The sequence below is a fragment of the Capra hircus genome, chromosome 1 (assembly GCF_001704415.2).
Source record: "Capra hircus breed San Clemente chromosome 1, ASM170441v1, whole genome shotgun sequence".
NCBI classification, from domain to species: domain Eukaryota; kingdom Metazoa; phylum Chordata; class Mammalia; order Artiodactyla; family Bovidae; genus Capra; species Capra hircus.
The window spans coordinates 57,472,693-57,491,397 of NC_030808.1; the positions used below are offsets into that span (position 1 = coordinate 57,472,693).

At 36.7% G+C, this 18,705-nt stretch overlaps 2 protein-coding genes across 7 annotated transcripts in view; one reads left to right on the forward strand and one right to left on the reverse strand.

The window, feature by feature from the left end:
* Positions 1–18,705, forward strand: part of GTPBP8 (GTP binding protein 8 (putative)) — a 20,236-nt gene continuing 1,531 nt past the window's right edge. The window contains exons 1-6 of one of the 2 annotated variants that reach the window (XM_005674926.3): positions 15–390; positions 3,441–3,539; positions 5,200–5,330; positions 6,239–6,338; positions 8,654–8,772; positions 13,701–13,911. In XM_005674926.3, the coding sequence (XP_005674983.2) occupies positions 55–390; positions 3,441–3,539; positions 5,200–5,330; positions 6,239–6,338; positions 8,654–8,772; positions 13,701–13,791 (876 nt within the window). In that variant the 5' untranslated portion in view covers positions 15–54 and the 3' untranslated portion in view covers positions 13,792–13,911. Of the gene's footprint in view, positions 391–3,440; positions 3,540–5,199; positions 5,331–6,238; positions 6,339–8,653; positions 8,773–13,700; positions 13,912–18,705 lie in introns of those variants that run through there. The other variant, XM_018066550.1, reaches the window with a different exon arrangement.
* NEPRO (nucleolus and neural progenitor protein) overlaps positions 15,255–18,705 on the reverse strand; it is an 18,555-nt gene continuing 15,104 nt past the window's right edge. For all 5 annotated transcript variants that reach the window (XM_005674925.3, XM_013962566.2, XM_018066177.1 and 2 more), the window contains one exon: positions 15,255–18,154. In XM_005674925.3, the coding sequence (XP_005674982.2) occupies positions 17,695–18,154 (460 nt within the window). In that variant the 3' untranslated portion in view covers positions 15,255–17,694. The remainder of the gene's footprint in view (positions 18,155–18,705) is intronic.

Sequence of the window (18,705 nt, forward strand, 5' to 3'; positions counted from 1 at the left end):
CGCATTTCAGATCTTGGGATTGAGGTCCCGAGGTGGGACTTCTAAAAGACGAAAATGGCCTCGCACCGGCTGCGGCCGTGCGTGGGCAGGCTGTTTGGGATGGGACCAGAGCTGGGGAGCGGAAGACGAGCTTACAGCGCGTTCCAGGCCTTCACGGAGGTTCTACGGCTGCCGAGCAAGCAGCTGACGAAGCTGGTCTTCCCGCTGCAAGAACTCCATGGGCATTTCGTCCCGGGCTCGAGGCCAGACCTTCACCTGAATATCTTCCACCCGAGCCTGGAGGACATCGCGCGGGCGGAGAGCTTCTTCACGGCCTCCGCCCGAAACCGCATAGAGTACCTCTCCTCGGCGGTGCGTCTCGACCACGCCCCGGACCTTCGCCGCCCGGAGGTGAGCGCCGCAGCTGCCTGAGGGTACTGAGGGCTTGGGCCATGATTTTGCTGTAACCTATTATCAACTAGCGATGCTAGTGGTAAAGAACCCTCCTGCCGATGCAGGTAGACATAAAAGACACAGGTTCGATCCCTGGGTCGGGAAGATCCCGTGGCGGAGGGCACGGCAGCCCACTCCAGTATTCATGCCTGGAGAATCCCTTGGACAGAGGAGCCTGACAGGCTGAAGTCCATAGGGTCACACAGAGTCGGACACGACTGAAGCAACTTAGCATGCCTGCCTGCATTATCAGCACACGAGAGAGATTTACTAGCTTTGTATGGACGCGATATCATTATTGTAACAAAGTAAGCAGATGTGCGTTTAATTATTTTGGTGAATAAGTGAGTGAAAGTCACTCAGTCGTGTCCGACTCTTTGCGACACCATGGACTATACAGTCCATGGAATTCTCCAGGCCAGAATACTGGAGTAGGTAGCCATTCCCTTCGCCAGGGAATCTTCCCAACCCAGGGATTGAACCCAGGTCTCCCGCTTTGCAGGCGGATTCTTTACAAGCTGAGCCACAAGGAAAGCCCAATTATTTTGGTAGTGAATATGAAAGACTTTAGAAGGCGATTAAAACATTTATCATTTTTGTTTTTAATTGAAGTAGGGAAAACATGCCGAGACAAACTGGAAAAAGTGAAGAATGCAAAAAGTAGAGTAGTTTTACAAATGAAGTGATCCTTATCAATACATAATTTTCACTCAATCTGAATTTACTATCATGTGCCAAAAAAATCATATATAAATGGCAATAATCTGTAAGACTTTCTAAAACAGCTTCAGTGGAATTCAGTGAGTGTCCATTTTATGCATGTCCTGCAGTTTAATATTTTGTTCTGTTAAGGCTCAGTTCAGTTGCTCAGTTATGTCGGACTCTTTGCGACCCCATGAATCGCAGCACGCCAGGCCTCCCTGTCCATCACCAACTCCCGGAGTTCACTCAAACTCACGTCCATCGAGTCAGTGATGCCATCCAGCCATCTCATCCTCCGTGGTCCTCTTGTCTTCCTGCTCCCAATCCCTCCCAGCATCAGTCTTTTCCAATGAGTCAACTCTTCGCATGAGGTGGCCAAAGTACTGGAGTTTCAGCTTTAGCATCAGTCCTTCCAAAGAAATCCCAGGGTTGATCTCCTTCAGAATGGACTAGTTGGATCTCCTTGCAGTCCAGGGGACTCTCAAGAGTCTTCTCCAACACCACAGTTCAAAAGCATCAATTCTTCAGCACTCAGCTTTCATCACAGTCCAACTCTCGCATCCATACATGACCACTGGAAAAACCATAGCCTTGACTAAACGGATCTTTGTTGGCAAAGTTTGCTTTTCATTATGCTGTCTAGGTTGGTCATATTTTTCTTCCAAGGAGTAAGCATCTTTTAATTTCATGGCTGCAGTCACCATCTACAGTGATTTTGGAGCCTGTTTCCCCATCAATTTCCCATGAAGTGATGGGACCAGATGCCATGATCTTTGTTTTCTGAATGTTGAGCTTTAAGCCAGCTTTTTCACTCTCCTCTTTCACTTTCATCAAGAGGCTTTTTAGTTCCTCTTCACTTTCTGCCATAAGGGTGGTGTCATCTGCATATCAGAGGTTATTGATATTTCTCCTGGCAGTCCTGATTCCAGCTTGTGCTTCTTCCAGCCCAGCGTTTCTCATGATGTACTTACTCTGCATATAAGTTAAATAAGCAGAGTGACAATATACAGCTTTGACGTACTCCTTTTCCTATTTGGAACCAGTCCGTTGTTCCATGTCCAGTTCTAACTGTTGCTTCCTGATCTGCATACAGGTTTCTCAAGAGCCAGGTCAAGTGGTGGTCTGGTATTCCTTTCTCTTTCTCAGACCTCCATTATTGGTGATAATGGCACCATTGCGCTGGAACTTTTCTACTCGAACTCTACAATAATTTAAGAGTACATAAATCACTTCATGATTTGGAGACAGCATTGCTTTTCCATTTTTAAATTCTGGACTTTTGTGTAATTTCTTTTTAATTTAGTTTTTTTAATCTATATTATTTGATTTAATCTGGTAGGACATTTGAAATTTATACAGCATCCAAATCAGTTTATTTTGAAGGACTGACCACAGTTTTGCAAAATATATAGCACTGCTGGCTCCTGCTCACTAAATGCCACCCAGTTATATTAATAACCAAAAATGCCCTCTTATTAATCATAAAAAATGCCCTTACAAATTTCAAAAACACCCCCAGGGGGCGCTACCGCCCTCATTTAGAAGCACTGATTGCCATGTGTATTAATGGTTAGTCTCAGAAATATTTTGTTGCTTTCTACATTCACACTAAAGGAGAAAAGCTTAAATGGAACAAGAAAGGTCAAGAGAAAGAAATAATTATAATGTTGTAATAGTGTACTTTGAGAGTTTGTGGGGAAATGTGGTTTCAAACAGGAGTGACTTTGGAGTCAGTTTTGTTGAAACGCATGTAATTGTTAACTTCAAAAAGCTTTGAAAATATGGAATTCTTAATAAATGTTGCAGATGTTCTTGAGTGACATGTAATTAAAAGCACAGGTACAGATATAGATGTCTAGAGTTCAGTTTCCAGCTTCTTCACTTTCTAGCTGTATAATTTGGGGCCGGATATTGAGCCTCTCTTTGCCTCTGGTTTTATCACCTGTAAAGTGAGAAAACTTTTAGTTTATAATGTTATCTGTCTCATAGGGATATTGTAAAGAGTAAATAAGAAAATAACAAGTGCTTTTAAAACCGTACCTGCCACATTAAAATCATTTAATATATAACAACTGTATATTAGAATTTGAAGGTTGACTAACCATAAGCTACTTTTTTATGGTTAATCAAGACTGAATAGTATTTACAGATATTTACAGCTAATAGTGTGTTGGCCAAAAAGTTCATTTGGGTTTTTCTGTAAGCTGGTAAAACCCAAATGAACTTTTTGGCCAACCCAATACAATATATGATTTTATATATATATATAAACTAGTACTCAATGATTTTCTTTTTGCTTGTATAAGGTATGTTTTATAGGCAGAAGCAATGTTGGAAAATCCTCTCTAATAAAGGCCTTGTTTTCACTTGCCCCAGAGGTTGAAGTTAGAGTCTCCAAAAAACCGGTATGTCAAAATTTAAAACATATCTGAACTACCTCTGCATTGACTAAGATGAAGAATAAATATTGGGGGGGGCGGTTAGAAACCATAATTGCTAAGTTCCTAGAAAAGTGATTTCTTTCAAACAAGTGCTAATGTAAGACATTTCATTAATGCCTGTGTATTTCTCTGAAGAAAACGGAAGTTATTTTAGTAACCTGGCCAGTATGTTGAAGAAATTTTCCTTGGTCCAGTCTTTTCTCAAGAGTTATTCCATTGTCATTCTATATTTGCTTCTATGAGAATGCTCATCTAGTTCTACATTGATTTTTGAAGGAAACAGCTTTAAGTGTATTTTTTTCCTCCTATAATCTTTCATACCTAGCTAACTCATATATATATATACATACACACGATTCAGGCACTTCCCAGTTTACCCAGGGCCAAATTGATGTGCTTAATATCCCAGTCAGTCTGCTGTAATAGCTTTTTGTCATTTTCTCATTTCCTCTGCTTCCTTTTCCATAATACAGACTCTACCAATATTTAAGGAACCCTCTCCCCACCCCAGTTCCCCTCACCTTATTATCTATCCTTGGCAAAATGTTCCTAACAACCCAGGGCTCACTGCCCCTATTTCCTTACAATAGAACCCTTCCCTGAGGCTTCACTAATGTTTTCTTCCTCCCAGTTTCTTCACATAGTTGATTCCCTGATACTACCCCTGATGATTGTAGTCATTTGTTAACCCTTCTATCCTTATTCCTTTGTGCCCTGCCTCATCAAATGTCGTAGTTCAACTCTGACTCCTAGGTAGGGTGTTTCCTTTCTGCTGTGAGAAGACAATGGAAGAATTATATTCTTGACATTTCTAATCTGTAATTCTAAAGTTTTTTTCCTATAGATAGACACATAAGTTGCCTGGGAACCTAAGCATCATTTATAAAACCTTCCTGAGTTCTGAACAATTGACTTTTAAAATTGTTTGTCATAATTTTTCCTTTTCTGATTAATAAACGTCTGTGGACAGAAAACCACATGCATAAACTATTTTGATCATCTTTACATTAATTGTAGTTGCACAAGTACTTTACAGTTGTACATGCTTTTTAAAAAAATGGCTTAATGAAAGCACCAAACCCATCTAATAAAACACGCCTATTGATTTAAGGCAAGTAATAGTCTAGCTACAGTATCAAACTTTGCATCTGGTTTTTATGAAAACTTGTATGACTGACAGTAAGCATTTAATTTATCCTGTTTGTGCCATAATTCATTTAAAGTGGAGATAATTCTTTAAAGTGGAAATATGTTTTTCATCAGAGAATATCGACTAATGCAGCCATACTATTTAGACCAGCTCTCTCACTAAGAGAGAACTAATGAAGTAGGAAAACTTGAAAATACTCTGCCTGCGTATTTCTAATATGGATTTGGAGTTCTTCAATCATACAGATTCTCTTTAAAGAAAAATGAATTGGAAGGAGGAAGTAGGATCATCTAAGCTTATATCTAGCCGCTTCTCTTCTGTTTCTTTTTCCTGTATCGTCATCTGCATAGGGTTATATACAGAATACTTTTATGCTTTTAATAAGTAATTATTGATTGAACAGAAAATATTTTGAGTCATGAAATATACAAAGGACATATTTTAAGAAACTTATTTTTACATTTACTTTATCAGGGCCATACAAAGAAAATTAATTTTTACAAAGTTGGAAAATACTTTACATTGGTGGACATGCCAGGTTATGGCTATAGAGCACCTGAAGATTTCGTTGACATGGTAGAAACCTACCTAAAAGAACGAAAGAAGTAAGAAGCTTTTTGTTTTTTAATTGTTGTATTTAACCCCTAAACATGTTTTCATGAATAGAACATTCTACACATGATGAACCCTTCAGTTTTATCAAATAACTTTTCTAGAAAGTGTACTTTATTCTCATAATATTCTGAACTATTTCGGAGGAAGGTATATACTGGCTTAGTTTTTTTTTCCTGTAAATTAGGTTAAACTTAAATTCAATTGTTTTCCTATATTGAGACTATAAGTAGTACATCAGCAGACTTTATTCATTTTTTATACCAGACTCTTGGCTGGCTATTTTTAAAAATGAAATTTGTTGGTTAATGTGGTGTTTACCAGATTTAAATAAACTTCAGTAAATTCTGGTTATTCTTAAAATACTTCTGACATCACAGCCTTGATGAATACTACTTTTATTTGTCTCCATAGGTAGTAGCCAGGTAGCAGGTCTATGTTTCAAGCATTGCAGAATATATGGAAAAATTAATTTTAAACTTTTGAAGTATAAAACAATGTTTATAAGTAATTTGCTTGTTGTATCTTTACAAAGAAGCTAAGATAAAATACTTACACAAGAAAATACAAAATATAATGTGTTTGGTTTTGTTATCTGCTAGTCTTAAAGTAATATTTGAAGACTTAGACACTTTTATGGTAACTTATAGTCATATGTTCTATATATGCTATTGAAATAATATTAATGAATCTGGCTATTGAACATAACCAACACTGGGACCTGTTGGAACTAGGATGGACTTCATGGTAAATTGAGAATTCCTTTTGCCTAAAGAAATTTTTAAATTTTGATCTGATAATTTTTCAAAAGACAATTTCTTAGTATAGTGAAGGTTAGGGTGGGGGAAATGAATAAGGATATTTTTCTTTGCTGTTAATCTTCATTTCTGCATTCCTACAGTTTGATGAGAACATTTTTATTAGTGGATAGTGTTGTTGGAATTCAAAAAGCAGACAATATTGCCATAGAAATGTGTGAAGAATTTGCATTACCTTATGTGGTAAGTATTTCTTTTGACTCATGGTTGCACTCAGAAATATGAGTTCCCTGTGTGTCTGTCTGTTTAATAAATGAGTAGGTCTCCTCCTCAAAAGTTAAAGGAGTACCTTTTAAAATGTCTTTTCAATTATTAGCCATTAATATTAAAATAAGTTCTGTGGTACTTTTATTCCCTTTCCTTCTCCTAGCTTTTAAATTCTCAAAATTATAGTCAAAGTTTTCTATTCATCTAGTGATTATAAATGCTTTTCCTTGTTTTGTTTTGTTTTTTATTTTTTTTTTAGTTTATTAAATTTTTTTTTTTACTTTATTTTACTTTACAATACTATATTGGTTTTGCCATACATTGACATGAAAAATATGGAACGCTTCATGAATTTGCGTGTCATCCTTGTGCAGGGGCCACGCTAATCTTCTCTGTATTGTTCCAATTTTAGTATATGTGCTGCCGAAGCGAGCACTGTTTTTTCTTTTTTAAATGACTATAAATATTTGCTAAAACTCGTTAGTAGCTCTTTAACAGCAGCTTGACAGATAGTACTTATCAGAATATAAATGAAACTACAACTGAAAAATTTGCTAAACTAATTTGGAATTTAAGAACATCACAAAAATTTAGTAGGCTCCAGCACACAAAGGTAGGATGTTTATATTCTTAAGGAAAAGAAAATTTCTTATGAGAATATATTACCAGTTCTTTCTGTTGTTTACCCTAGAATAGAATACAGATTGCTAGGTTGGTATCCTACCAATTTTGCTCTGTATGTTTTTCAGATTAAATGGCAATGTTCAAGTTCCTCTCTGAAGAACTTGACTATAATTTGGTTTCAAAAAATGTCAGAAAACCACTAAAATGTAGTGGTTTTGCAGTTTAATGCAAATCAAACCATTTTACTAGTCAAAAAGCTGTTTGTATTCGTGGAGTCATGGAATTCTTGGGGTTTGCAAATGCCCTTTGAAACATTAGAGATAATTTACAGTTATGAGGAGCCAAAGAATTGATAAATATAGTCTATATAGTAAAAAAAAAAAAAAAAAAAGCCCGAATTTTCCCCAACCAGTTTTATTGATAATTTGATAATTTACTCCTAATTTGATATCATAGATATCATTTTGTGAAATCATATATTTTCCTCAGTTTTAACTTTAAGAAAATATTAGCCTTTTTCTTTGTAAAAGAAGTTGTGATGGAGGAATTAGGTATCAGCGTATTTCTCTTCATGAAGAAAGACTTTCTGCTTCTCCTTCTGCCATTAATATTTTTTATGCTGTACAGTTTATTTATAATCATTATATTTTATTTTAATTATTTATATATTTTTATAACTGAAAAGCATAAATGATTAGTCAAGAAATTTAATTTTATAGAATTTTCCTAGGAAAACTTCTGAAAAATACATCAAGGTTTTTACTTTTTAATTAATTTTGTAATCATCACGCCTTGACCTTTTTCTAGTATATAATTGTCTTTGAGTAAGTAAATTACTTAAAGTATTATATTTGCTGTTAACCCTAGTAAATTCTAGGGTTACTTGGAGTATAACTTTATTTAAGTTGGAATATAACTACAGTGGCTACAACCTACCAATAGCCTGATTTGTAATTTTTCCTTTAAATTTAACATATAAGGTAGAACAATTCAGGATTTTAAAAATGATTATAAATCGGCAGTTTTATGTGTATCAACCTAATAATACTTCTGTGTCTTAGACCACAAAATAAATAGTGATCACATGAAACATTTGGTGTATAGCAATGGCAAGTATGGCCCTAGGGTTCTTTTCACTGGTCTTGAATCCAAGATATTATGGCCCTGTGTGGTTAAACAGCAAACACACAGTGTATGCTTTATGTATTGCATATATTAATTTATTTAATCTTTACAGCAGCTCCTTTAGAAGGTATTGCTTTTATTTTATAGATGAGGAAACAAGTACAGAGAGATTAAGAAACTTGCATAGGTCGGTCACCTAGTTGTTATTGAAATTTTGTAACTAAAATGTATAAAACTGTATATTAAGAAATAACAGTTGACCCTTGAACAGTATAGGAGTTAGGGGCGCCCACCGTCCTTTCAATCGCGAATCCAAGTTTAACTTACAGCCAGTCCTTCCTATTCAAGGTTCTCCTCTATTGATGGTTCCTCCATATTGGCAGTTCCATATCCATAGATTTAATCAACCACAGATCATGTAATATTGTGGTATTTACTGTTGAAAATATCTGCATATAAGTGCACCTTTGCAGTTTAATCCCATGTTGCTCAAGGGTCAACTGTACCTTATTTCTAATGCTTAAATATTTGTTTTCCTACAGATGGTATTAACAAAAATTGACAAATCTTCCAAGGGACATCTTTTAAAACAAGTGCTTCAGATCCAGAAATTTGTTGACACTAAAACACAAGGATGTTTTCCTCAGTTGTTCCCTGTAAGGTAAGAGTTGAATTGTCTTTATGTACTAACATATAACTTTGTGATAACAACCTTAGCATTAAATCAGTGTTTCTGAAATTGAGGTATCCTTTTAAGATTAGGGGAGTTTGGAAGACTCTGCACTTAGCCATAATTTATTGGCTTTTATTTTATCAACACTTTTTTTCCCTCCCCTCTATTCTTTCTTCTGTCTGCAGATTCTTGATGAATCTTCCCTGTAGTATCTTCATGATCTTTCTACTTCAGCCTATTTCAACCCTAGACCACATCAAGCTGTAAAGGATAAGAATTTTCCTTTTAAAGGACCATGTGTAAGGAAGAAATGCTTCATATAAGCTAGAATTAAGCATTGGTAGCAGACAGGATGGTTATTTCCTGAGCCAGCAATTTTTGTCAGATGTGGTTTAGCAGTGAAACATGAATTTTTACTTTCAGTGTACACTTTGGATACAGTAAGTAACCTGTATTATAGCAGAAATACAGTGCCACTCCTGTGTGATTTTCTGACTCTGACTTCTTTGTGGAAGGCACTATGATAGTTCCTACCAGAAATTACATGAAACTGTCCTCTAAGCAGTCATTCTAGTTCCTACCGATCCAGATCACAATTGTCTGTATGAATATGCAGTCACATTCTGTCTTCATTCATTTCTACAAAATGCTTTTCCCCCTTGACTTACATTTAAGTATTCATCCTGTTCGTTTGTCTGTGTCTGATAGATACAGTGGAAACTCCTATGGGCAGGAATGAAATCCTGTTTCTTCTTAGAGCCCTGAGCATTGTCTCAGAAAAATAATTGCTTTCTTTTAAATGTTTTTAATAACAAGGAAATGAGACTTCAGCTAAAAAGGTAAAATAAACACAAGCTGGGCAAATTATGGCCTAACAGCTGCATTTATTGGGAAAAAAAAAGTTTTAGTTGACTATAGGCTGAGTTGAATAATATAATGAGGCTGGGGAAAAACTGATAAGGTTGTCTTGAGCTACGGTGTTAGAATTATAGTGTTGAAAACAAGGGAGTGATCAAACCATAGTCTCACACTGCTTTAAGCTGTATACTGTCAGTTCAGTCAAGTCCTATTGTGGCTTGACATTAAGAACAACTAGAGCCATCTGAAAACAGATGGTCTTGGGGGAGGTTATGTCACTAGATCATTCTAAATACTTAATTGATCCACAAAGTAAGCATCTCTGTTTCACAGATACATTACAGGTCAGAGAAGTGAAGGGAATTTCAGAGAAGCATTTGCTGATATAGAAAGAGCATGGACCTCAAGGGTCAGACAACCATGGTTTTGCATGGTTCCTCTGCTTCTTGGCAATAGCTTTTAAAGCAACTTATTTCATTTTTTGAGGAAAAATGTGATGGTTAGAAGGATTAAATAAAATATATTGCAACAGATGTACACATATTAGCCACATAATAAAATTAGTTTCTTTCCTTCCCAAAAGTCAGTCAATGGCAAGATCAGGCCAACAACCTGAACTAACAGATTCTCAGTACTCTTTAGAGGTGTTCCCTTCTTTAGATAGGCTGGCATTTGCTGCTGCATGACCTTTGAATCACTGTGCCACCATACTAAGTGACTAAGGTACTGCAGAAGCCACACAGTACTCAAAAGTCTTACGAATTGAGACACATACAGGAGGTGCCAGCTTTCAAGAACTTCAACGTTCAGGATACCACAGTGACCACATACAGGAAGTTGTCAGACTGTAGTTCTCAAACCCAATTCAGATAGTAGAGTTATTTATACTCCTTGCTTTTATTTGCTTGACCAAGCCCCAGTACATCCTCCAAAAGGGAATTTGACCTAGTCATAGGATAATTATTATAAAATAAGACAGGTTTTATTTCCTCCTCTTCCTGTATGATACTGGTAGGAGAAAGGTGGAAGTGTGGGTAGGCATGTAGTCCAGCAAGGTTTGGCCTTTAAGCCTGTTGGCAAAAGTTTAAGTGCTCCCCTTCATGTCTGAACTCTACCCCAGCTGAGTTAGAGAAGTAAAACTGACAAAAGGCCCCTAAAGTTTGATGCTGGGATCAATCTGTTTTTATAACTCGTATGGAAGAAATATATAAGTAGGCACAATATAATTGCTTCTGTGGTTTTCATGCAAATGAGAACTGATTCTTAGGACAAAGAAAATCATGAATTGACACAAATGTTGCAAAGGAGTTCATGGTGCCATAGCTAGTGTGCAGACTATCCAACTTGTATCTCTTCCTTAAACCATACATGTGTAACTTCAGTTCTAGTTGAGAATCAGTATGGAGGCAGCTTTATCAAAAAGAATTAGCAACACAGCAGAGAATATTTCACCTGTTTAATATATACATATACACCATGTGAGTGAAGGTCGCTCAGTCGTGTCCGACTCTTTGCGACCCTGTGGACTGTAGCCTACCAGGCTTCTCCGTCCATGGGATTCTCCAGGCAAGAATACTGGAGTGGGTTACCATTTCCTTCTCCAGGGGATCTTCCCAACCCAGGGGTTAAACCCAGTCTCCCACATTGGAGGCAGACGCTTTAACCTCTGAGCCACCAGGGAAGCCCCCATATACACCATACCTGCATCCATAAAAGTCAGTGTATCCCAAGAAACCATGTGTTCACTTCCATGCTGACAAATGGATGAACAGATATGGATAGATACAGTAAGACAGAGCAATAATAGACACAATAATGCTGACAGTGATTTTTTTTTTTAAATCATGAAAAGTCTGTATTATCATGGTAATTTAATCTTTGTCACAAAAAGAACAAATTAAAGAGATCAGAATTTTAGTCTGGGAAATAAAAAGCAAAATAGAAGATATTCCAATGGCATTTTTCACAGAAATAGAATAGTCTGAAAAACTATGTGGAACCACAGGTGACCCTGAATAGCCAAAGCAATCTTAAGAAAGAACAAAGCTGGAGGTATCACACTTCCTGATTTTAAACTGTGTCACAAAAGCTGTAGTAATGAAACAGTATGGTATTGGCATAAAAACAGATATATAGGTCAGTGGAACAGAATAGAGAGCTCAGAAGTAAACCCATGCAATATGAGTGGTTAACTTTCAAAGGATTCAAGAATATACAGTGGGGAAAGGACAGTCTCTTCAATAAATGATGCTGGAAAAATTGGACAACCACACGCAAAAGAATGAAACTAGGTTACTATCTTACACCATACATGAAAATTAACTCAAAATGGAAAAGTACTTGAATGTAAGACATGAAACCATAAAATTCCTAGAAGAAAAGATGCTGTAAGCTCTTTGACATCACTTTTAAGTTGTGAGTATTTGGATCTGACTCCAAAAGTAAGTGGGACTATATTAAACTAAAAGTTTCTTCACAGCAAAGAAAATTATCAACAAAATGAAAAGTCAGCCTAATCAATGGAAGAAGATATTTGCAAGTCATATATCTAATAGGGGTTAATATCCAAAATATATAAAGAACTCATACAACTCAATGGTAAAAAAAAAAAAAAAAGGATTAAAAAATAAACACAGGAACTGAATAGACATTTTTCCAAAGACATACAGATAGCTAACAGGTGCATGAAATGATCCTCAACATCACTAATCATCGTGGAAATCCAAATCAAAACCACAAGATATCACCTCACACCTGTTAGAGTGCTGTTATCAAAAAGATAAGATATAAGTATTGGCATGAATATAGAGAAAAGGGAATCCTTGTGTACTGTTGGTAGGAATGTAAATTGGTGCAGTCCCTAAAGAAAACAGTATTGATTCCTCAAAAAACTAAACATAGAACTACCATATGATCCAAGAATTACACTCCTGGATATACATCTGAAGAAAATGAAAACATTAATTTGAAAAGATATGTGCACCTCCATGCTCGTTACAGCATTATTTTCAATAGCCAAAATTTGGAAACAAGTGTCCCTCAGTGGATGAATGGACAGAGAAGATGTGGTACTGTACAGCTGACCCTTGAACAATGTGAAGGGTTAAGGGTTCTGACCCTTACCCAGTCAAAAATCCAAATGTAACTTATAGTTGACCTGCCATAGCCATATTTCCTCCAAATCCCTGGATTCAACCAACTGGATGTAACACTGTGGTATTTACCGTTGTAAAACATCCACATGTAAGTGGATAGACACAGATTAGATCCATGGTTTTCAAGGGTCATCCTGTACACACAAATGGAATACAATTCAGCCACCAAAAAGGAGGAGATCTTACCATTTGAGAAGACATGAATGGACCTTGAGAGCATTATCCTAAGTGAAATAAGTCAGAGAAAGACAAATAATGTGTGATTTCACTTACATGTGGAATATTAAAAAACAAGCTCAGATGAGAAGAGATTCATGGTTGCTAGAGGTAGAGGTTGAGGGTAAGAAAAATAGGTGAAGGTCAAAAGGTACAAACTCCCAGTTATAAAATAAACCATGGGGATGGTGTAATATACAATATAGTTACCACAGTTAGTAATGCTGTACTGCATATTTGAAAGTTGCTAAGAGAGTAGACCGTAAAAGTCTTTTTTTTTTTCACAAGAAAAAAAAATTGTTTACTATAAATGGTGGCAGGTGTAACTAGACTTATTGTGGTGATCATTTTGCAATATGTACAAATATTGAATCATTGTAAACTAGTAAACACTAAACACTGAAACTAGTGTTGTATGTCGATTATACCACAATAATAATAACTTGGTCTGGAAAATAAAAAGCAAAATAGTAGATATGAAGTTTTTAGAATCATGCAGGAACTAGATCAGATGATATGGATCACCAGATTTAGAATATTACAAGAGGTGCTGAGGAAGAGAGGAAAGGTAGGACAAATTAAGATATCCTGTTTCACACTTGTTAATGGATTTTAAGTTCGGTGAATTCAGATCTGTTACTACCTCTGAAGTAAGGAAGAAAATGATCTTTTTTTTTCCCCCCACAGTGCCATGACCTGTTCTGGAATCCATCTGCTGAGATGCTTTATAGCAGATATAACAGGAAATCTTAAGACTACTGGCTTCCAGTTTAGCTGAAGATTCAAAATTGTCTGTGCCAACTGCAGTTAAAGACAGAATTTCAACATTGTTTTAAATGTTGTGTATCTGTAACTTGGAGAAGGATCACTTCAGCTCTAAAACCTGCATATTTCCAAAGGAAGAATGAATTTGTGCCTATAGGGGCAGGAAGGTTTATACATGATTGAGTTATGCTGTTCATTAGAAGAGATACCAGCAGTTTTTAACAAACTGACAAACAAGACCATATAGAAGTTTATAAAATGAAAATCTGTTTCCTACCGCGTAGGTGATAATTGTGTCTGACTCTTTGTAACCCTATCGACTGTAGCCTGCCAGGCTTCTCTGTCCATGGCATTTTCCAGGCAAGGATACTGGAGTGGGTAGCCATTCCCTTCTCCAGGGGATCCTCCTGACACAGGGATTGAAGTCACGTCTCCTGCATTGCAGGCAGATTCTTTATTGTCTGAGCCATCAGGGTAGCCCCTACTGTGTAGATGATGGTTTGCCGTATTATTCATTGGGTTTTTGTCTTTTAAAGGAATATCTATTACTCTATTTTTTAAAATATTACAATGCACTAGGTAAAAAGGGGCTACTTTTTTGTTAAGCACCGATAGATGGGTTGAAGGTAAAGTCTTATGTTATTGTTCAGTCACCAGGTTGTGTCTTGACTGCCACCCCATGGACTGTAGCACACCAGGCTTCCCGGTCCTTCACTGTCTCCTAGAGTTTGTTCAAATTTATGTCCATTGAGTCAGTGATGCTATCTAACCATCTCATCCTCTGCCACCCTCTTCTTTTACCTTCAATCTTTCCCAGCATCAGGGTCTTTATATGTATGGCTATAACTTATCATTTTTCTGGAGACCTCATTTGAATATAACAAAAATTATTCTTGGTAAAATTTCAATCAGTCCATAATGGAAATACCACTTATTTCAGGCTGAGGTCAGTCACTTTCACAGGGTTCAGAATCAGACCAGAATTCAAGTTCCAGTTCTAATATTTATTACACATTGGATGTTTCTGAACTTCTTTTGTAACTCTACCTCAGAAGCTGTGAAGATTAAAATGTGAAAAGAACATCTATTTATTCTACCTATTTGTAAAGCAAAACCAATTCAAGTATATAGCAAAACTCATGGGTAGATTTATCACAGAATACATCCTGTCACGGAGGAAGTAACATTTTATCTAGGTTAAGACCAAAGAAAGTTTTAGGTATGAAAGTTGATTTGCCCAGGGCAAGAGAAAAAAGTTGATGGGACGGTTTATAAATGGAATCTTCCCATTAGGATTCAGAATGGAAAGATAAAGCCTTACTTTGGAATAATGTTAGTGGAAAATATTTTTATGAAGGTGTTACTGACCTAGTCATACAAGTGGTTTAGCTTTTCAGAGTGAGGCTGAATATTAAAATGTTATAGCAATACACTGGATAAAAAATTAATGCTATAAGACAACGTTTTGACTTTTAGAAAATTCAGTTCTGAATATGTTTTCAGCTTTATAGTTAATACTACTAATTTATTCTAACCAGCAGTGATTTAAACTTTAAGAAGGTGGGGGGGGAACTTTAATATGGGCATTCACCAAGTAAGATATATATTGATAGTAACAACAAAATTATCTTAAAAGTCATCTTTCTGCCTGCCAGTGTTACTTTACAGCTTGTCTTAGCCTTGGCTTTTGTTCTTCTAAAAGGAAGGTCTAAGACAAAAGCTTGTGTCCAATAGTTTACTGGGGATGTGATTCCAGGGAACAGGAATGAAGGGGAAATGAAACAGATGGAAGGAAAGCCAATCAAGGAGGCAGTGAGTTGGAAACAACATAGCTCTAGGGCTTGATCTTGAGGGATCTGTGGAACCTTAGGAAATGTGCCTCTGCATTGTCTTTGAAGGGAGATTAGCAAATTGTGTATGCCCAAATGCCAAGCAGTTCCTGTAGCTTGTCAGAGGCGAGAAGGCAAGGTATAGTCATCCAGTCCTGCTTGAGACTGGTTATCATAGTAGTGGCTGCAGTAAGAGGCCAAGAAGATTTGAAATGACACATGAGAGGTCTACCACACTGCTCTTATAAATGACCAGAGTGTGTTAATGCCACCAGAAGGGATTAAATTGGTATTTACCATGATGATGCTGACAGTTATTTTCTAATCTAATTTACTGGGTAAGTTATGGTTTTGTAAATTTAAGATTTCACTTTTAAAACTTAAAACATTTGAATTTGTTTGGGAAAAAAAATAGAATACTATGTTCCTTATTTTTACCAACTTAGGGACACATGAAACTCTTTACTGTTTTTCCCAGAATTTTAAGGGGCAGATGGGAAAACGAGATAAACATACTCCAAAGGAACATTAATTAAATAGGAAAAAAAAAATGCTAGGCTTATAGTCTAATCCAGTTTCACCTCCTTAGACAATTCACTGAACCACTCTGTTGTATACAGTGAAGGGTGATCGCCAAAGTCTCTTCCAGCTGTACAGGTTTATGATTATTGGACAGTAATACCACTTCAGATGGAGGAACTGAGCCCAGAGAAGCCTGCTGTTTGCACATGATTAGTGTCACATGCACACAGAAGCAAGACTGGGTCTTGAATCTTAGAAGCTGATGGCTATTTCTAGACTTGTCATGGAGACTTCCTCGGTATTGTCCATGTTTTAAAGTACCAAGTAGCTGTACCACTTGGTAGGAAACCAGGAGAAATATAAACTAATAAAAAGTGACTAGAGATTGACTTAGCAAGGCTTCAGGAAAGAAGGGAGCTAAACCAGTGTTTATCTAACTGCATTTTGGGCTACTTGCATCAAAATCACCTGAGCCCCGTATTAAAATGCAGATTTCTGATCCTGTCCCCTATCCATGATTATCAGTCTCTGAAAGGAACTCAAAATCGGCATTTTAAACAACCCCACCAAGTGATTCTCAAGACATCCCTCAGTTTGAGAACCACTGGTATAGTAAGTGGAAAATATACAGAAAACAGACAAGGAAAGAAAAAGGCCAGATAAAGAACAAAAAGGAAACTTAAAAAATGGTAGGATGACTGAGGAAGATGCAGGATATACTAGGGCATTGTATAAATTACTATATATAAACATAAAACTTGAAAGAAACCTCAAACTTCGCATCATTATTTGAAAATACGTAGGATTTACCTTCTCAGAGCAATTGTATGAGGAACATACAAATATCAGGTGATAGCATCAGCACCAATTATAAATCTATTTTTAGCCTCTCTAGGTTGATTTTGTGTTTCCTTAGCTTTTTCATTTAACTTTCTCACCTAGTTCTACTTTGTGTATAACCGTAAGTCACTCTATATCCTTTCTGGAAAAAAAATTTATCTGGACTCAATCACTAGCACCCAAATCAAGCTCCCCTATAAACTTTTGGACAATTCCAAAAGCATTTTAATATGCCCTCCAATGAGATAAGGTTAACAAATGAAGTGAAATAATGGTTGTAACCACTGCCTGCTAATACACCTGGTGGCAAAACTGATGATCAGTTCTAACATACAGAAGACAGACAGTACAGATGTTAAAAGCTACAGACCTTGGTGTTCAGAAGAGCACTTAGCTACGGTGGAGCCATTAAGGTCAAAGTGACCTTCTAGGTGATTCCCTGCTACGCCCCACCCCTGCATCCCATTTACCTAAGGCACAATATAAGTTTTACAAACCTAATTACTCAGGTCTTAAGTAAAAAACTGACTAATCGTCAAATATTTGTCGATTGACACAAAGCTATGGTAAGCCTTTATTGAACTAAAATGAACTGCTCTACAGTGTTGTCCTAAAGCAGCTCCTCTGAGTCCAAGTGGTACTTGCAGATCTTCCCACATCTCAGCTGTTCTACTTAAAGCAGCAGAACACTGGAGCAACTGGTTAACAGTTTCACATATGCGCCTCTAAACTCCCATTAAAGCAAAAATATCATCAATGTCGTCTGTCTCCTTAGTGGTTCCTGATGTATTATGTTTATTTCCTTGCATCACTGTCCAAGAATCCGTCTCATTTTCATTGCTTTCTGTAAGCTTTTCATGAGTTTGTGTCTCCTTAGTTTGTATGACAGGATTTGAAACTCTCCTATTCAACACTTGCTTATTGTTAGGGTACAGAGCAGTCCTACGAACAGTAGAATCTGAGAGTCTCCCTTTAATGACATCCTTAGCACTCTGAGTCCCTTGAGGGGGCTGCTGGATTTCCTTTAAAAGAGTCGACTGCAACTTTCTCTGTTTCCTTCCTTTCAGTGAAAATTTATTCTGTGATCTTCTTTGTCTCAGGTGATGCTTCGAAGTTTTCATACCTAAGCTATGAAGAAGGCAGTTGCAAATAGATGTTTTCATGCACTGTAGCTTCTTTGGCAAACTTTAAAGGACAGAAGAAATTAGATTGTTAAGATGCAGAAAAACATTCTCAGAAATTTTGTCTCCTTTTTACCAACTTCCAATTAAAATATATGTCCTATGCCTCTGTACAATTTCCAGAATCATAAGGAAAAACACAGAAATAGGAGCTTCATATCCAGTCTGTGTTTTCAGAGCACAGCTTCCCTCTGATTTAGACTGTGGGCAAATGTGTCCCCATTACATTTCCACAGTAAAGTAGCTCCTTCAACTAGCAAGGCAGCTGAATGGTGAGATACTGCCATATTTCAGTGCCAGAGCTACTTCCTGATAATTGCTAATCTATTCATAATGTAATAGGAATGGAACTGGGGAAAAGATGAATTACAAATAGAAAAGTCACTAGGATGCATCTTCCCATTTCTAGAGTAACGACTTCATATTCAATATAATAACAGGAGATAAACAAGAAAAAAGGAATAAAAGTGAAGAGGGAGTTTATGTAAAATGAGAAGACAGGGATGCCAGCATAGGCAAAATGACAGCATTCACATTATCTTCAAATCTGGGGAT